Raw genomic sequence first — 18,694 nt, 5'->3', positions numbered from 1 at the left:
GGGCAGGCTAGTCTTTATATAAATTAATATAATTAAGACTTCGACTTAATAATAATATATCAAAATGGGTGGCATCATTAATGTTGTGATGTTCTATGGTAGCCATTTAGCATGAAGAGAGCTGTGAGCTCGTTCAATAATTTATGTAAAAATGACGATTACTGAAATCAGTATTCAATCAGCTCAAAGTCACTCAGCGAGCCATGGAAAGAGCCATGCTCGGAATTTCTCTGAAGGATAAAATCCGGAATGAGATTATTCGACAGAGAACTAAAGTCATCGACATAGCTCAAAGAGTCAGCAAGCTGAAGTGGCAGTGGGCTGGCCATATATGCCGTAGGACTGACGATCGCTGGAGCAGACGGGTTCTCAAGTGGAGACGTAACGTGGGACGTCCCCTGGCTAGGTGGTGCGATGACCTCCGCACGGTGGCCGGCAAGAAGTGGATGAGGAGAGCCGCAGACTGGGCTCAGTGGTGTGGATTGGGAGAGGCCTATGTCCAGCAGTGGACGACTGTGGGCTGTTGATGATGATGATGATGAAATCAGTATTTGATTAACACTATTTAAATGACCTAATTAGGCAAGCTAATTAGAAGCCCTTTGAGACAATGAAATTCAATTAAACTCAAACGCGCCATGGCACTTGATTCATTCATCAATCAATCAATGAAGCGACCAGTCGTGTTCGAATGAATTCTAAATAATGATTTTATTAATTGACCGAGGAATTTTCAGTTTTTCAACAATTATTTTTACTACATAATTTTCAATGGTACAATTATCATGCAAACGTTTTTTATCATATCGGGATGTCTCTTTGTTATCAAATACTGCTTGGACGTCGAAGAAAAGACAGCAAATATCATGACCGCTCTGAAGTTTATATTCTTTAGATGGTTAAGGTGAGTTATTAATATATTATCTATAAACGCTTCGCTAACACTCAATACCAGACATGCCTTTAGCTAGTCCACCAATATAATAATATGTATGGAATTAGAAACTTCACAAATAATTAAAAACAAAGAGTCACCTCACAAAGTCTAGTTTGAGTAGTTCCTAACGATATTTAACTATAAATAAAAGTGCAGAAGTGTGGAATTCCTTGCGGCGTAAATGACACCACCTTCGGTATACACGTATCAAGCTTTACTGGAGGTAGGACCTCTTGTGAGTCCGCACGGGTAGGTACCACTGCCTTGCCTATTTCTGCCGTGAAGCTGTAATGCGTTTCAGTTTGAAGGGTGGGGCGCAGCTGTTGTAACTATACTGAGACCTTAGAACTTATATCTCAAGGTGGTGGCGCATTTACGTTGTAGATGTCTATGGGCTTCAGTAACCAGGTCGGCTGTGCGCTCGTCCAACCATTTAAGCAATAAATAAAAAATAAAAAAAGCGATGCGACTTTACCGGTTTTATTTCGCCTACCTATTCGCTGCTAGTGAAGGGGCTAGTGAAGGGTAGGTGAATTCATTGGCTCAACCTGAGAGAATTTGGTAACACTAGTCCTAGCAAAAGCAGTGCTTCCCAGATTATACCGCTGTATCGGAATCGTGACCCCGTTTTATTGGTGGTGGGACCTCTTGTGAGTCCGCGCGGTTGGGTACCACCGCCCTGCCTGTTTCTGCCGTGAAGCAGTAATGCGTTTCGGTTTGAAGGGTGGGGCAGCCGTTGTAACTATACTGAGATCTTAGAGCTTATATCTCAAGGTGGGTGGCGGATTTACGTTGTAGATGTCTATGGGCTCCAGTAACCACTTAACATCAGGTCAGCTGTGAGCTCGTCCAGCCATCTAGGCAATAAAAAAAAACCCCACTGAGAAGATCCGGTGAGTGAGTTTCTACTGGGCTCTATTTGGGGTCAGTTCGTTTGTCAAACTCTTCGCCATAATCGACAAACTGTACCGATGTTCATACGTTTTACAGTAGGCTGCGGCTTGGCTCTGCCCCTGGCATTGCTGACGTCCATGAGCGACGGTAACCACTCACCATCAGGTAGACCGTATGCTCTCGTCTGCCTCCAGGGGAAATAAAAAAAAAAGATGTGTGGTGTCGTGGGACGCCGTATACGAACGAAGTTCCTTATTATAAAATTATTAATTTTAAGTTCTATTCGAGGTATAAAGAAAATAATTATTCGGGTATACATTTTTTATTAAGGTTTTTTTATTGATAAAAATAAAATAAAAACTAATTTACAAAGCTATCATCTTTATTTTATTCACAATGATTTATAAAAAATATATTATGATAATAACATACAAAGAAACACTATTTATATGAATAATAATAATAACCGTCATCACGTAGACTATACGTTAGACACTGTATAGCCACTAAGACTACATAAATAATAAAAATCTTACGTTACGGACGTTTTTTCCCAGTTAGGGTACCCCTCCGCATCGTCCCATAAGGAACTTCATTCCAAAAGATACCAATTTCAATAAAGATATACGTACTAACGTGTTCACAAATTATTTCAATCAATAATACGGTGATATGTGTGAATTCAGTAACTGTAATGGAGAATGTTGAATACTGTCTGATCCTTGAACATTTTTGGTTGAACAGGTTTTAGGGAAATTTGTGTTTTTTATTTGTAGATTGACTTTGCCGTATGCGTTCTTGTTGGGATTCACATCAACCTGGATGAGACATTTAGGTTCGGGTCCTCTTTGGCAGGTGAGCCCTTAATTTTGTGGTGGGTTTTTATTGACTTACGTACATACTGATTTCGCCAGTGAATCCCGTGCTTTAGTTAAATATGTTTTTTTATTGTTTTTTTTTATAGCTTAGGTTGGTGGACTAGCTTACAGGCTACCTGGTGTCAAGTAATTACTGGAGTCCATAGACATCTACTACATAAATGCCGCCACCCACCTTGAGATATGAGATCTAACGTCTCAGTATAGTTACAACGGCTGCCCCGCCCTTCAAACCGAAACGCTACTTCACGGTAGAAATAGGAAGGGTGGTGGTACCTACCCGCGCGAACTCATAATTCCCACCGCCAATGTATCAGATTTCGTGCAAAATACCTGTGGCGTTTTTGGAATCGCCAGTACTAAGATGTATCTTTATTTCCGAAGACAGTTCCCAGACATTGTGTTAACTTAGTTCTGTTTATTTCTTAGAACGATGTCTTATAATCTTTATATCTTGAGGTCAAGTATCAATTCATCGTTGAAGTACATGAATCATTTAGTATCAGCCACCGTCTTAAAGCTGTGAGAAAATTATGGTTTCTTCTAAATACTTTAACAATGAAACAATTTCAAAATCGTCTGAGTCACAATTCTATTGCGTCTGTCTTACAGAAAACAGGATTCGTTCCGTCTTCCTGAATTACTGCGCTTAATATTCCATTTTGAAGTAGAGCATATTAATAAAAAAAACCGTGCATGGTGAATGAAGTGAAACTTCTTATTCGATGTGTAGTATTATGGTTTTCTTTATTTTTTATCCTTAAATCAGATTGCTCTTGTAATCGGAGATGCTGTGTATAAGAGATGCGACATCTTCAACATTTATATTATATATATTTTAAATGATAGATAGAAAAATAAATATATATATATATTTTTTTAAACACTCCATTAAAATATTGGATGCTACTCGCTGCTAACGCTCGCGCTGGCCTGTAGGTATACTACGCGAATGCGTTTGAGTGTCACGCATTCACTCTCGCTCTGTCTCCTTCTATTCTCCCTCTACAGGAGCGTTAAGTGTTTAACGCAACCTTGTTGGAAGTCGCGTTAGAAGTTTCACTTCAAAAATAAAACTACTATTATTTTTACTGACGGATCGTCGAATAACGTCTTAACTGTCCACTGTGACTACGGGAACTGTAAATACCTTGAAGCTTCCCAAATAATGTGCTATGATATCCTCTACGACTTGCGATAATCAAAGAAAATAATAATATTTCTAAGTTAACAATCTCTAATTACGAGTAAGTAGACAATACAATTGCATTAGGTACATATTATATGTTATGCGGGGTCTCGAACTTTAAAAGTATAATACTAAAAGTTTTTTGTGCAGAGATTTATTGGGAACGAAGTTAAAGACTGCCGGAGAAACTGGTGGATGCATTTACTGTACGTGAATAATTACTTCACCGGTTCCGAATGCATGGGACAAACTTGGTAAGTGAAGAACAAAATAAATTTGATTGCTTTAATAATACGAATATATCTGATACTATAAAAAAATTTCAGTTCCGCCCCATCATCGTCATTCTCTGGCCCTTCTCCCAGTCACCTGGGGTCGACGCAACTTGTTTTCTCCTTCCATATTCCTCTATCATATACCATTTCTTCACTCACTCCCTTCTTACACATATCGTCTTTCACGCAATCCGTCCATTTTTTCTTAGATAGGTTTACCCCTTTCTCTAATGATCTACAAAATGCGTAGAATGTTTTTCATAACCCTTTCTAATCGGTCATTCGCAAAAAACACGCACAATAAGACTGTCGTATTTACAAGAAAATGGGTTCTTTATTTGCTGTCGAAGGTCGACTCGCCAAATATTTTTTGCTACTTATGGATGCTAGAACTTCAAAGACGCAACCTGGCTTAAGACAAAGTTTGGAGTCTCCATTTTATTGTTATACTAGCTGACCCGGCAGACTTCGTAGTGCCTCAATCGATAAATAAAATACCTAAACTTTTGTATAAAATAAACTTAAAACAAACAAAAGGAATCCGTCCGACGTGGGACAGATCAAAGGAAAAACAAAATCGTTATTTTTGTTTAATTCCGAGCATTTTCAAATTTTATCTACCTTTTAAACCTTCTCTGGACTTCCACAAATAATTTAAAATCAAAATAAGCTAAATCGGTCCAGCCGTTCTCGAGTTTTAACGAGACTAACGAACAGCAATTCATTTTTATATATATAGATTTCATGTTCTATGCGCCAAACGGGATTAATTTTCCACAGAAATAAGCAGGATGGTATAGGGAGGTAGGTTCTTATCGGTGAATACTTATGACATACCCCATCAAAAGAACAAATGTGATAATGTTTCTCGTCACTGTTTTCCATGAACTTGTGGAAGAAAGTATTAATTTTGAACGAATGGTAAACACATTGAATTTGGATCCATCAGCGGATTATTGAACGGTTGCTTAGTACTCCAGTTGTCTCAACCAATAAGCCTTCTTTTCTACCTAACCTGTAGCCTCGAGGGGCCATTCTAGCTTCACCAGACTTCGCCAATAAGCTAATGATTTTCATAACACTGCTAGCTGATATTAACAACGACGTTACGAACTATTGCAAATATTTCGAATGTTTTACTGGAAGTAGGGCGTTCTGTATTTTTGCCGCGACAAAGTATTGCGTACCGGTTTGAAGGATAGGTCAGCCATCTATACTAATACATAAATCTACAGTGGTTTTTACGGATGTTCCATTATAACTACTGAACCTTGCATCCGATTGACTTGAAACTTGGTATCCGTGTAGGAAATACATGTACTTAATGGATAGGCTAATATTTATATGAACGTTGGACTCTCTACACCAGTTGCGGGGGCGTTGAAGACGAGAATCTTTGTGAGGATGGGAAATAATAATGTTAATTTTAAATGGCCACAGAAGCGGACTGGTACAGCTAGTCTTACTATAGAACTGAGATTTGGAACTCATGTCTGAAGATGGGTTTTACGTTGTTGAGCTCTATGGGATCCGGTTACAGCTTAACACCGGGATAGTTTTGTGCTCGTTCAAAGATCGAATCAACAAAACTTAAAATTTCCAGGTACCTAGCAGCGGACATGCAACTCTACTGTGTCAGTATTTGCGTTTTTGTCTTCTTCAAGAGCGTCAAAAGCAGAAAAATCATTTTAACATCACTCTTCTTGATCGGATGCTTGTTTAGAATGTGGAATACTTACTATCACAATCTGGATCCTATTCTCACGATGACTCCAGAGTAAGTAGTACCTAATTCTTTATAGTTTTATTTTTTATTTTTATTGATTATATGGGTGGACGAGCTCACAGCCCACCTGGTGTTAAGTGGTTACTGGAGCCCATAGACATCTACAACGTAAATACGCCACCCACCTCGAGATGCAAGTTCTAAAGTCTCAAGTGTAGTTACAACCACGGAATAGATAAATAAGGTCGATCAACGACTTCAAAACGTATGTATGTTAGTATGCAACGAAATCTTTGAACATGATTTTGACCCCCTTCAAAACGTTGGACTAACTCGAAATTTGGTATACTTATTAAAAAAAATTAAAATTCAACTAAAAAGTGAAAAATAAATAATATAATATTTTTAAAAAATTAACATAATACGCTTTTATAGAAAATCCAACAAAAGATAGATTTTTTTTTTTTTAATAAATTTGAATAAAAAAATAGTGTAAGAAAAAATTATTTTATTTAAAAAAAGCGTGGGATGCATGGTATCAGTAGCTATAAATATTTTACGAACAGATATGAGTTCCCGGAATCCTTCTGGTTATTTTGATAATATCCTGAAAAGCAATATTTTTTAAAGTATTATTTAATTTTATTGTAGTCAATGTTGCGTTCTTTTTTTTTATTTATTGCATAGATGGGTGGACGAGCTCACAGCCCACCTGGTGTTAAGTGGTTACTGGAGCCCATAGACATCTACAACGTAGACGCGCCACCCACCTTGAGATACAAGTTCTAAAGTCTCAGAATAGTTACAACGGCTGCCCCGCCCTTCAAACCGAAGCGCATTACTGCTTCACGGCAGAAATATGTAGGGCGGTGGTACCTACCCGCGCGGACTCACAAGTGGTCCTACCACCAGTAACAATTCACAATTTTAATAGCGCAATTTTTTTGTAGTAAAATATATAGCGTAGTTACCACAATACAAATAATGTTTTATAGATATCACATTTAAGAAAGTAAGATTAAATCGTAAGACTAATTTTGATAATATTCAAACATATCTATATATTATATAAATAAAATTGAAGTGTCTGTTTGTAATATTAAAATAACCGCTTTGTACTACATGTATATGAATAGGTATACGGTACAGACTCCAAAATATATTTTTTTACAATTTTTGTCTATCTGTCTGTTTGTTCCAGCTAATCTCTGGAACGGCTGGACCGATTTTGACTGGACTTTCTCTGATAAGTAGCTGATGATATAAGGAGTAACTTAGGCTACTTTTTTTAGGCTATCTTCGCCGGCGTCACCGGCGGTACGACAATAACCACGAGACTCAGCTATCAATAATAAAATTTAATGTTTCCGAAGCGAAGCGAGGGCGGGTCGCTAGTCACCAATAAAGTTTTTTTTTTTTTTCATATTGCCTTTGTAGGCAGACGGGCATACGGCCCACCTGATGGTGAGTGGTTACGGACTTCAGCAATGCCAGGGGCAGAGCCAAGCCGCTGCCTACTAAACCTACTACTGCCTTTTGTTTCAGACAATCGCGTTATTTGTTTCAAAGAGATAAAAATTTCATTCACTTATACGTTCCCGGTCACACGAACCTGCCGGCCTGTGTTATCGGCTTGACTCTAGGATACATTGCCTATACCTACCAGAACCATGATATCGAGAAATTCAAGGTAAGCACTTTACATTAATTTGTTAAATTCGTATTGCGTTTCTGAATGGCTTTCAATGGCAGTAATACACGACGACACTTTTGTGGTCAAATTCTCTCTTGCATATAAAAATACATCTTGTCTCATAACCTGAAATGAAAGCCGTCTTTAGAATGGTAACTGGCATGATAGATTTTTTTTTTGTCTTAGATGGGTGGACGAGCTCACAGCCCACCTGGTGTGAAGTGGTTACTGGATACCATAGACATCTACGACGTAAATGCGCCGCCCACCTTCAGATATAAGTCCTAAGGTCTCAAGTATAGTTACAACGGCTGCCCCATCCTGCAAACCGAAACGCATTACTGCTTCACGGCAAAAATAGGCAGTGTGGTGGTACCTACCCGCGCGGACTCACAAGAGGTCCCACCACCAGTAAAAAACGGTGGAGAATCACTGTCGCTCATAGCTTGAAGTAATGCCAGGGGCACAGCCAAGCCGTAGCCTGCTGAGGACTCTCTTTAAAAGTCTTTGGGTGGGTGGCTGGTGATAGTGGTGGGTGTAGCGAAAATAATCTGGAAAGGATAATTTTATTTTTGCCCTTGCAAGCAAACGAGCATACGGCCCGCCTGATGGTGACTGGTTACCAGCGCTCATGGACGTCAGCAATGCCAAGGGCAGTGATAAGCTATTTTTTACCATTTAATACTCTCCACAAGCTTCGTTTGCACGCTGTGGTTCTAGGTGGTATTGATGACCTCTACTCCGGTAACGGGTGGTCAGATGGTAAAAACGAGATGATGTAACTGCGTTCATCTAAATTCTAAAGTGCGGTTCCAGAGATCTTTTTTGCCACGTACCATCCGGCTTTGGAATGAATTTTTCTCTACGGTGTTTTCCGAGCGCTATGACATGTCCTTGGCTTGGCTCTGCTCTTGGCTTTGCTAACGTCGAACAGTGATGATACTTATGATGGACAATTATTACTAGTTTAGTATCTTTGACAATATTCGTTATCCATGGTTCTTTTATTTTTTCAGAAATATCGTCAAGCTTTGTGGCTTATACCATTAGTGCTGGTCGGTATTATTTACACGGGACTAATCTTCATTATATTTCGAGACGCTGTATCCATGTACTATATGAAAATATTTTTCTCGGCTGCAAGTGTAACGTTATTTGATACGTTTGTGGCCATTTTAATTTTGGGTTGCATATTTAAGATTGAAGGTAAATAATATTTACTAAATTTATTGTTGTACTAGCGACCCGCCCTCGCTTCGCTTCGGAAACATTAAAACACACATGAAAGCAAAAAAAATAAAAAAAATAAAAAAGTAGCCTATGTTCATCAGGGACAATGTCGTCTTCTAATGGAAAAAGAATTTTTCAAATCGGTCCAGTAGTTTCGGAGCCTATTCGAAACAAACAAACAAACAAATCTTTCCTCTTTATAATATTAAGTATAGATAGTGTTAGTGTGCATTATAAAAAACTGCGATGTGAGGAATAGACAGAATATTTGAGCTATAGTGTACTTATAGCCCGAGAGCCCGTGGGATCTACCTGTATGTATTTGACCAGACCTGAATTTTCGTACATTGAGACCCCTATACCTACCATGCATGAGGTGGGGACTCACTAAGCTCAAAGTGGTCGACGCGCCGAGCGCTCAGGTAGGACAGGTACCGATTTTGACGGATTTTAAATCCATTTGACCACGTCTGCCGTTTTGAAATTTTGAAAATATATGATTATTATTATCGGAAAATAAGAATGGCAGACCATTATCGCGCATTTTACTTTGTGGCAGACCACTTTGAAAATGCTAAATTGCATTGAAAATGCAAAATTTTGAAAGTAATTGACTAGATCTGCCATTGATTTAATAATATGTTGTTTATTATAGTCTTAAAAACTTATATTGATCACGGCAGACCTCTACATTGCGTACATACATCAACATATAATAAAATCTTAGCTACTACCCGGTCAGATGTATATTATGTTTTCCGTTCACTGTTTTAGAGGAATATAATTTACTTGCGATTTACTTTAGCAATGTATTTACCGAAATTAATATTTTTTTATATTATATATACTAAACTTCATTAGTTAGACAATTAAGAAGTGAATTTTTTATGGAATATTTATAAATAATACGGTACAATGCTGATCAAAAAAGAATTCAATTCCTCATTTTTATTTCGTCAAGACAAAATTTAAAAGTGTTAAATCAGTTAAAAAAATATATCATGCATGCATTACATATTATATATATATATCAATCTTCATTCATCATCATCATCATCGGAGTCATCTTTATCGTTAGGCGACTCGTCTTCATCAACCATTGAATCGAATACTGCAAAAATAAAACATAAATTGTAAAATGAACGTAAATTCATCTGAACATGTTCGAGAAAGAATTGTTATCAACTTACCAGGAACATTGGTGATTAAGTCACTCACAAAATAGGGAAGTTGGTCACCTTCGAACCCTTTGAAGGCATATATGTTGTCCTGCTCAATCCAACCATACTCCAATGGGTCTAAAGTTGTCAGTTGATTTTTGTAAGCATTTCTCCAAATAGAAGAAATATAGTGGGCCCTCAAAAGTTGTTGATAAAGCTCACTCTTATGCGGTGGTATTGAGCTTGCCTCAAATTTTTGATTTTTTTTTCTATAATTTTCATTGATGTCTGAATATTTATAGTTGCTAACGAATAGCTGGAACCTTCCATCATCTACATCACTAGATTTTTTGGCATTGTATAGCTGGCAAGTTAAATGTTGAATGATAAAAATGAGGAATTGAATTGTTTTTTGATCAGCATTATACCGTATTATTTATAATTATTCCATAAAAAATTCACTTCTTAATTGTCTAACTAATGAAGTTTAGTATATATAATATAAAAAAATATTAATTTCGGTAAATACATTGCTAAAGTAAATCGCAAGTAAATTATATTCCTCTAAAACAGTGAACGGAAAACATAATATACATCTGGCCGGGTAGTAGCTAAGATTTTATTATATGTTGATGTATGTACGCAATGTAGAGGTCTGCCGTGATCAATATAAGTTTTTAAGACTATAATAAACAACATATTATTAAATCAATGGCAGATCTAGTCAATTACTTTCAAAATTTTGCATTTTCAATGCAATTTAGCATTTTCAAAGTGGTCTGCCACAAAGTAAAATGCGCGATAATGGTCTGCCATTCTTATTTTCCGATAATAATAATCATATATTTTCAAAATTTCAAAACGGCAGACGTGGTCAAATGGATTTAAAATCCGTCAAAATCGGTACCTGTCCTACCTGAGCGCTCGGCGCGTCGACCACTTTGAGCTTAGTGAGTCCCCACCTCATGCATGGTAGGTATAGGGGTCTCAATGTACGAAAATTCAGGTCTGGTCAAATACATACAGGTAGATCCCACGGGCTCTCGGGCTATTACAGAACTGAAGGTAATCTCAAATCAGCTGTACCATTTTCGGGAGATACAGACATAACTAAAACTGCTTTTAATGTTCAATTTAGCATTTAGTTTTCATTTTCTATTATTATATCTTAAATCTCGCATACTGTACAGTTGTCATGGTCGCGGAGGACCCTAAATTGTAAAATTATTAGTAAGCAATACCGAGTTTTAAAAGCAGGTCTCTAAATTATCTCGTACCCTCCAATAATGTCCGATATTATAAGACTGAGATGATTATTTTGTAGAGATGCAGTCCTTATATGAGTCTTTTGTAATTCGTTTGGATAATGAACTATGCTATAAAATAACTGTTAGAAGTATTGCAAATAGATCGGATGCAACTGTTGAAATTCAGATTGACGTGGTCCGAACGGGTCATGAGGATACAACAGGCTACAAATTAGATGCTAGTGCTGAATTCAGAGCAACGTTGATAATTATTTTATAACAGATAAGGTCGTCTACTTAACGGCCGTCTAGTGTAGTGGTAAGTGACATGGTCACTACATAAGGGGGTCGCGGGTTCGAATCCCGCCAAGAGAAGATATTTGTATGATAAATATAATTGTCTTTTCCAGGGTTATGGATGTATATTAAATATATGTATGTGTATAATAAAAATCTTACATTTATATCCGTTATCTGGTACCTGTAACACAAGTTCTTTACGAACTTATCACGGGACCAATTAACGTGGCGTGATTGTTAGTAAATATATATTATTATTATTACAGATATCTATACAAGTTTCTTGGAGTGGAATGGTTGGACTATTTCCAGTAAACTAACGTACAGTGCATATTTAGTTCACATTGGCTTGATCAGATACGTCGCTGGCACTAAGGCTGCTCTGATACATACATCCTTTATCGTTATGGTAAATTGATTTTAATAATTAATATTAACATAATAAGGCAAACACCTTCTACTTCTAGAAATAGGTTTCTTTTAAGGTGATCATTACGTACGCCACCATCTGGGTTTTTCAATCGACGAAAATCCCTAGGAAAATAGCAATAATTGGCACAAACAAGCCCTCTTCATTCTGTCTCAGTACTCAATATGGGATTTGAACACCCCAGTTGAAAGGTGAAAAGGTGATGTTTTCGACTGCTCTGGGGTAGACCGGTGATATAAAATAAAAGAGTGGACTGTAATAACACGATAGGAGTAATATTTAGTAAATTTATAAAAAGAGTAAAACAAGTGTCGGGGGTGGCGTTGCTGCACGAAGTGTCGAAGAAGGTGTAAAACCGCGACCCCGCGCCGCTGTTCTCCTTCCGGCGCTCGTGCCGCGCGTACGTCCATGTCCGTGCATCGACAGGTGATAATTAAAGGAGTCCAACTCTATGATACCTCGTAAGGTGAGGTGATGAGCACGCTATTTAAACTTTAAATAAAAGGTTTGCCACAATTATATCTGCAGCCTGTATACATTAATATATTTCATTTTGATGTAGCCAATCTCCCACCTGGGGTACTTGTCGCACTGGGTCATAGATATTAATAATGACAGAAGCACAGTCAATCCCTACTGCTGCTGCCTACAGATGAAGATTCTTTTCAATTCCCACCTTAAGGTTTTTTCCTTTCATTCCGGCTACGGACATGTGAAGGGCATTGTTATAACTATTTATGAGAGAGTTACTTTGCTTACTCGTCAGATGTGTGACGAGCTTACTGCCCACTGCTAAGCTGTTACCGTTGCTACAGGCCTAGTTAATGACGAAGATATGTAAAAATCCGTGTTTGGGCTTCGATAACCTTTTAATGTCAGGTGAACCCTATACTCGGTACACATCCATACGCTACACATCCATATAGCAGATTTTTTTTTTCTCGGTCAAGTAAGACAGTGTCTTACCTTTTGTGCTAAAAAAGTTATATATTATTTTCAGCTGATGTACGTACTCGGCACTGTGACCCTAAGTTTTGCAGGGGCTTTCGTCTTTTGGTTGGTAGTGGAAGCTCCCTTGAATCAAATCTTCAAAGCGCTAATTCACATAAATCGTAAAGCACGTAATAAAAATGAGGTTGTTTAATAAAAAGAGATTTTATTTAAAAACAATCCCACGATATATTTCTCTTGAAGACTCCCACATACACTGCACAAGCAATTGGCACAAGGACCTCGCAGGAGGTCCAACGCCCGGTGAAGAAAATCATGCAGCCCATCAAGTGGAACGAATGATTCTAAATAACTATTCCGCTAACAATTGTTCACGGTTGATTTCCGCGGTGAAGGAATAACATCGTGTAATAAAAATGAAACCCGCAATATTATAATTTGCGTAATTACTGGTGGTAGGACCTCTTGTGAGTCCGCACGAGTAGGTACCATCACCCTTTTTTTTTTTTTTTTTTTTTCGGGTAGAGGGCCGAACCTCCTACGAGGTCCCCGCGCAAAAGGGGCGCGCGGGGTATGTGAGACTCAACGATCTGCATGGTGTTGTGAGCAGACCGCGGGCCCAAGGATTTTAGGACCCACCCACTAAACGACTCCCCTGCACTCTTACACCCGACGTCCGATCCCCTCCGAGGTCAGAACCCGGATGAGGTAGGGGGGCTACCGCGGTCAACACTACAACCAGACGGCGCGGCTCACCCCAAGGACGCCCAGCCGACGGAGCCTTCGAGGCGAATCGAAGGCTCTGAAACGTCGGCCGTCTCGGTACGGCAGCCCGTCGGGCCGCCCAGACGGTGCCGCTGGTGTCCCGGAATACCCCGCTGGACCAAAACCAGCCTGCCGGGTCGGGACGCGATACACCGTCGACCGGTCGCTCTAATCACTCCACGGCGGCGCGCTAGAGTGCTGGTAGCGCGCCGCGCGGCCTCACCCCCTCAGGTCGCCCCTTGACCTTCACCGGGGGGAGGCCGCCACCTACAGGGGCCGGGACGTACGGGCGTATTCCCGCCTCCGGCCCCCGGCTCGACGGCGACGGATCGGTGCGGAAAGGGAAGAGCTCTCCCTCTCTCGCTCCGCCGCCTCCTTCTGCGATATGGTGGACTCGCAGAAGTCGAGCATCGCCTTCCAGGACGCCTCGCTGCCGAGCATCGTAGCCACGACGCGCGGCAGCGAGAGGTCCTCTCCAATGACCGCGACGAGGGCGGCGCGTTGCTCGTCAAATCCAGAGCAACGCGCCAATGCGTGTTCCGCTGTGTCTTCCTCGTCGCGGTCAGCGCAGTGGTGGCACTGCGCCGTCGGTTCCCTTCCGGCTATTTTGAAAAGGTACCGGCCAAAACAACCATGGCCGGTCAACATTTGCGTCAGCCGGAAGGTGAGGCATCCGCGGTCGCGGCCCACCCAGTCCGCGAGAACCGGGCGGACCGCCTCGACGGTACGGAGGCCGGCCGACGGGTCCGCCAAGCGGCGAGACCACGCCTCCAGCACGGACCGCCGAGATTGGAGCCTCCGCGCTCGAACTACTCCTTCGCCGGGGCGCCCTTCCCCCCTAGAACGAAGGTCGCTTCGCCACCGGTAATCGGCAGCGAGCGCCTCCGCCTCCAGGTCCCAGGGTGGCGCCCCGGCGAGCAAGCACGCCGCCTCGAAGGAGACGGTGCGGTATCCTCGGATCGCCCTGACCGCGATCGCGCGCTGCGGACGTCGCAGCGCCGCGACGTTCTTGCGGGTCAGGGCGTGGCACCATACGGGAGCCCCGTATAGTGCCATCGACCGCACCACCCCCATGTAGAGGCGGCGCGCCACCTGATCGGGACCCCCGACGTTTGGAAGCAGCCGGCTCAAAGAGCCGGCCGTCGCCATCAGTCGAGGGCCCAACTTCGCAAAGTGAGCGCGGAAGTTCCACCGACCATCCAGTTCGAGGCCGAGGTACCGAAGACCGGTCACCCCGACCCCGACGCGGACGCCTCCGATCACGAGGTGGGCACCCAGAGGCGGCGCTCGTCCCGGCCCGTGAAACAACAGGGCCTGGGTTTTGTCGAGCGCCACCTCGAGTCCCAGCCGTCGGATCCTTGTGACGACGTGTGCCACGCCTGCGCACGCCAGACGGGCAGACTCCCGGTAGTCCCTCCCCGGAGCCACGACCAACGTGTCGTCGGCGTAACATATTACGCTCAGCCCGGGGAGGGGACCCCGTACGACGCCCCGCAAGACCCAGTCGTAGCCGATGTTCCACAGCAGGGGGCCCAGGACAGACCCCTGCGGAACACCGCGCTCGACCGGAAAGCGGTACATCGCCCCACCGTGTCCGATGCACTGGATCGACCTGCCCTCGAGGTAGGAGCCGATCAGTCGGCGGAGGTATGCGGGGACGCCGTGATACTCCAGCGCCCCCGCGATCACCGACCAGGGCAGGGTGTTGAAGGCGTTCCTTACATCTAAGGATAACGCCATCGCCACCCCGCCCCGGGATACGGCTTCGTCGGAGAGGGCCCGCACGCGCAGAATTGCGTCGATAGTCGAGCGGCCCTCTCTGAAGCCGTATTGCTCCGCCGAAAGATCGGGACCCGTCTCGGTCAGGTGCCGGACGATGCGGGCCGCGACGATTCTCTCGAGCATCTTGCCCGCTTCGTCCAGCAACACGATGGGGCGATAGCCCGCGGGTGAGTCCGCGGGGCGCCCGTCCTTCCGCAGAAGGACCAGTCTGCCCGTCTTCCATTTCGACGGGAACCGTCCCGACTCGAGGCACGCTTCGAAAAGCCCCCCGAGCCGGTCCCCTAGGGCCTCGAAGGCCAAGCTCCAGACCCGGCCGTGAACGCCGTCAGGGCCGGGGGCCGTGTCCTTCGCTCTCATTTTGGACACGGCCGCATGGATCTCCGCCCCCGTGATAGGGGGAGGGGGCTCCTCGGCAGCGGGAACGCTGGGGCGACGTGGAGGTGTGCCCCACGTGGCGTCCATCTGGGGGGGCTCAAAGTCCCCCCCCGCTGCCGGCGGGAAAAGCGCGGAAACTATCTCCCGCAGCTGCCGAGGCTGGAGCCGCTCGGTCACCGGGAGCGCCCACGGCTGCAGTTTCCTGCGAACCATCTTGTATGGGCGCCCCCAGGGATCTTCGTCGAGCGACTCCAGGAGAGTCTTCATGCTCTGCTTCTTGGCCTCGCCGATGGCCAGCTGCAGCGCCGTCTGCTTTTGACGACAGTCAGCGTGCAGCTGGGCCGCCGTCTCCGCGAACGCAGCGTCGCGACGACGGCGGCGGCGGTGGCGTGCGCTCCGGCGGCGCGCCCTCACGCACTCCTCGCGGAGTCTTGCGATCTCGGGCGACCACCAGAACGCACCCCCACGTGGTGCTCGGGGGCCGACCCGGGGCATGGCGGCATCACAAATGTTTGCCATGGTGCCCCGGAACCAGTCGACCTCCGCATCCACGTCCGCGAGCCACGCGGGTTTTGGCGCCCACGCAGCAACAGCGGCCGCCTCCATCAGCAACTCCTTGTTCATCCGTTTCAAGGCCCACCTGGGGAACGAACGAGGCGCACCTTGCGGGAGCTCCTCCTCGCCGCGGGCGCCCACGGCTGACGACGACGACAAGGAGGAGGCGGAGAGCTCGAATCGGACGTATCTGTGGTCCGAGAGCGTCTCCGCCCCCTCGAGTACGCGCCAGCCGCGGGTGCGGCGCACGGCGGACGGGGACGCGAACGTCAGGTACCATCACCCTGCCTATTTCTGCCGTGAAGCAGTAATGCGTTTCAATTTGAAGGGCGAGGCAGCCGTTGTAACTATACTGAGACGATAGAACTTATATCTTAAAGTGGGTGGCGCATCTAAGCAATAAAAACTTCAGAGGTGTCAAGGGACACCCGGATGGAACGAAGTTCCTTTCGATTAATTAGTGAAGGAATTGTAATATTTTTTTTAAGTTATAATAGTAAATTACGGCATTATGAAGAAGAAAAAAACAATACTATGAACTAAATTACTATTGTTGAAACGCTATCTCGAGAAACTGTACTCATTACGCGGACCAATCGGATACGAGCAATGTCACGCGATAAGCGCCTACACGTTGATTGGTCAGAATGACGGATCTAAAAAGTGTCGTGACAACTTTTCGTAAGAATTTTTTCCGTCTAGCCCCCTTTCACAACGCGCGATAAGGAACTTCGTTCCAAAAAACATACATGCCGATGTGATAGGTAGAACATACTTTATATATATTTGTGAGTTCAAGGTGAATTGCTGACATTCACGTGTCACATGTTCGGGCTGAATGCAACGGTCAACGGTTGGAAGTTAAACTCAAAGTGCCATGGCATAGTGGCACAAATAGCAGCTAAAAGCACACCGACCCTTTATAAGACTATGAAACTTTTAATATTCATTTCGAATCCTGCGTTCCAAATTTCATTTAAAATTCTGTACAAAGGCCACTCACCTCGTTGAAGAGAAAACGAACAGCAAAACGGTTCGTGAAAATATCAGTTACTAACCGCCCGCTGCGGCTCCGCTCGGGACTTTAACAAAAATTTCAACGTTATTTGACGTTGATTTATTTTTTAAAATAAAAGAACACTTATTGCGGGATAATAGTTAGACATATGCTATTGCGACACTTTTTGTAAATAATAATGTGTTCTACAAAGTCGTAGTACATTATTTTATTCTATCATCAATAGTTCTCGCAAGGCACGCGGTGTAAAGAATATTTTAGGTAATGTTTTTTACACCTTGGGTAACATTATTGGAATTTCATAAAGAAGGAACCGTAATTTTTTTCAAAAAAACATGTCACTGCCTATGTCACTCGGGAATAGTGTAGCTTTCAAACAGTGAAAGATTTTTTCAAATCGGTTCGGTAGTTTCGGAGCCTATTCAATACAAACAAACAAATCTTTCCTCTTTATAATATTAGTATAGAAGTATAGATTCAGCACGAGCCAACATTTGTCGCTTTCATTATAATGAGATAATACAAGCGGGGATCCCGACTCATACCCCCCGTGGTCCCACCCCCCTTATTTATTGAAGACAACCATTTTTATTATGTCCTTATTTCACAGTTAATTATTGTTAACGCGTTTGGGATTCACATATAGTTTTTATGATTTAGAAAGCTATGTTTGGTTGTATATCTTTAATAATATTTCAGACAGTAAAAAATTATTGTGAATTCTTGGTTAATACCAACCGTCACTGGTACTCAACACATATTTGTTTGCGATACCCACCTTGAGACATGAGGTCACACATTTACAAACCACCATATACAGGGATTTTCATGATAGCTCTGCAGCAGGAATAGCTAGAAAGGTGGTATCTACCCGCTCATAATACGCCAATGCGTGTTGACACTCCTGGCTAGCAATGCTGGTATAATACTAGATCTCCAATCCTCAGTTTCTCTCTTCAATCCAGAATTTATAACTTGACTTTTGTGAAACCAACGCAAAAAATATTTGTGGTGCTATTCTACTCATAAGGGATCCAAACACTCATGACTACTTATGTCGGAATTATGTCCGATTTTAAATCTTAAAGTACTCTACAATAAAATCTGTATTATAATCATACGACTTCAAACTGACAAGCAGCTCGCTTCGTAGATCAATAGTGAATGCAGGCCCTTAATTAGCTTGAACGTGAATAGAATAATAATTTAACACCCTAACTACAGAACGAAGCTTAATACGCATCGTTCGTATCTCCCTTGCGTTGGGCTGCGAAAAGCCTAAACCTCAG

The 18,694-nt window shown here is 42.9% G+C and overlaps 1 protein-coding gene across 5 annotated transcripts in view; it reads left to right on the top strand.

The window, feature by feature from the left end:
* Positions 1-13,109, top strand: part of LOC105841633 (nose resistant to fluoxetine protein 6) — a 387,723-nt gene extending 374,614 nt beyond the window's left edge. For all 5 annotated transcript variants that reach the window (XM_062673881.1, XM_062673882.1, XM_062673880.1 and 2 more), the window contains 8 exons: positions 738-904; positions 2,608-2,686; positions 4,049-4,152; positions 5,777-5,950; positions 7,445-7,589; positions 8,609-8,798; positions 11,796-11,938; positions 12,960-13,109. In XM_062673881.1, the coding sequence (XP_062529865.1) occupies positions 738-904; positions 2,608-2,686; positions 4,049-4,152; positions 5,777-5,950; positions 7,445-7,589; positions 8,609-8,798; positions 11,796-11,938; positions 12,960-13,103 (1,146 nt within the window). In that variant the 3' untranslated portion in view covers positions 13,104-13,109. The remainder of the gene's footprint in view (positions 1-737; positions 905-2,607; positions 2,687-4,048; positions 4,153-5,776; positions 5,951-7,444; positions 7,590-8,608; positions 8,799-11,795; positions 11,939-12,959) is intronic.
* The last annotated feature ends 5,585 nt before the right edge of the window (positions 13,110-18,694 follow it).

Source organism: Bombyx mori, chromosome 19 (assembly GCF_030269925.1).
Source record: "Bombyx mori chromosome 19, ASM3026992v2".
NCBI classification, from domain to species: Eukaryota; Metazoa; Arthropoda; class Insecta; order Lepidoptera; family Bombycidae; genus Bombyx; species Bombyx mori.
The sequence above is the reverse complement of the archived record's forward strand: the minus strand, read 5'-3'. Positions and strand labels throughout refer to the sequence as shown.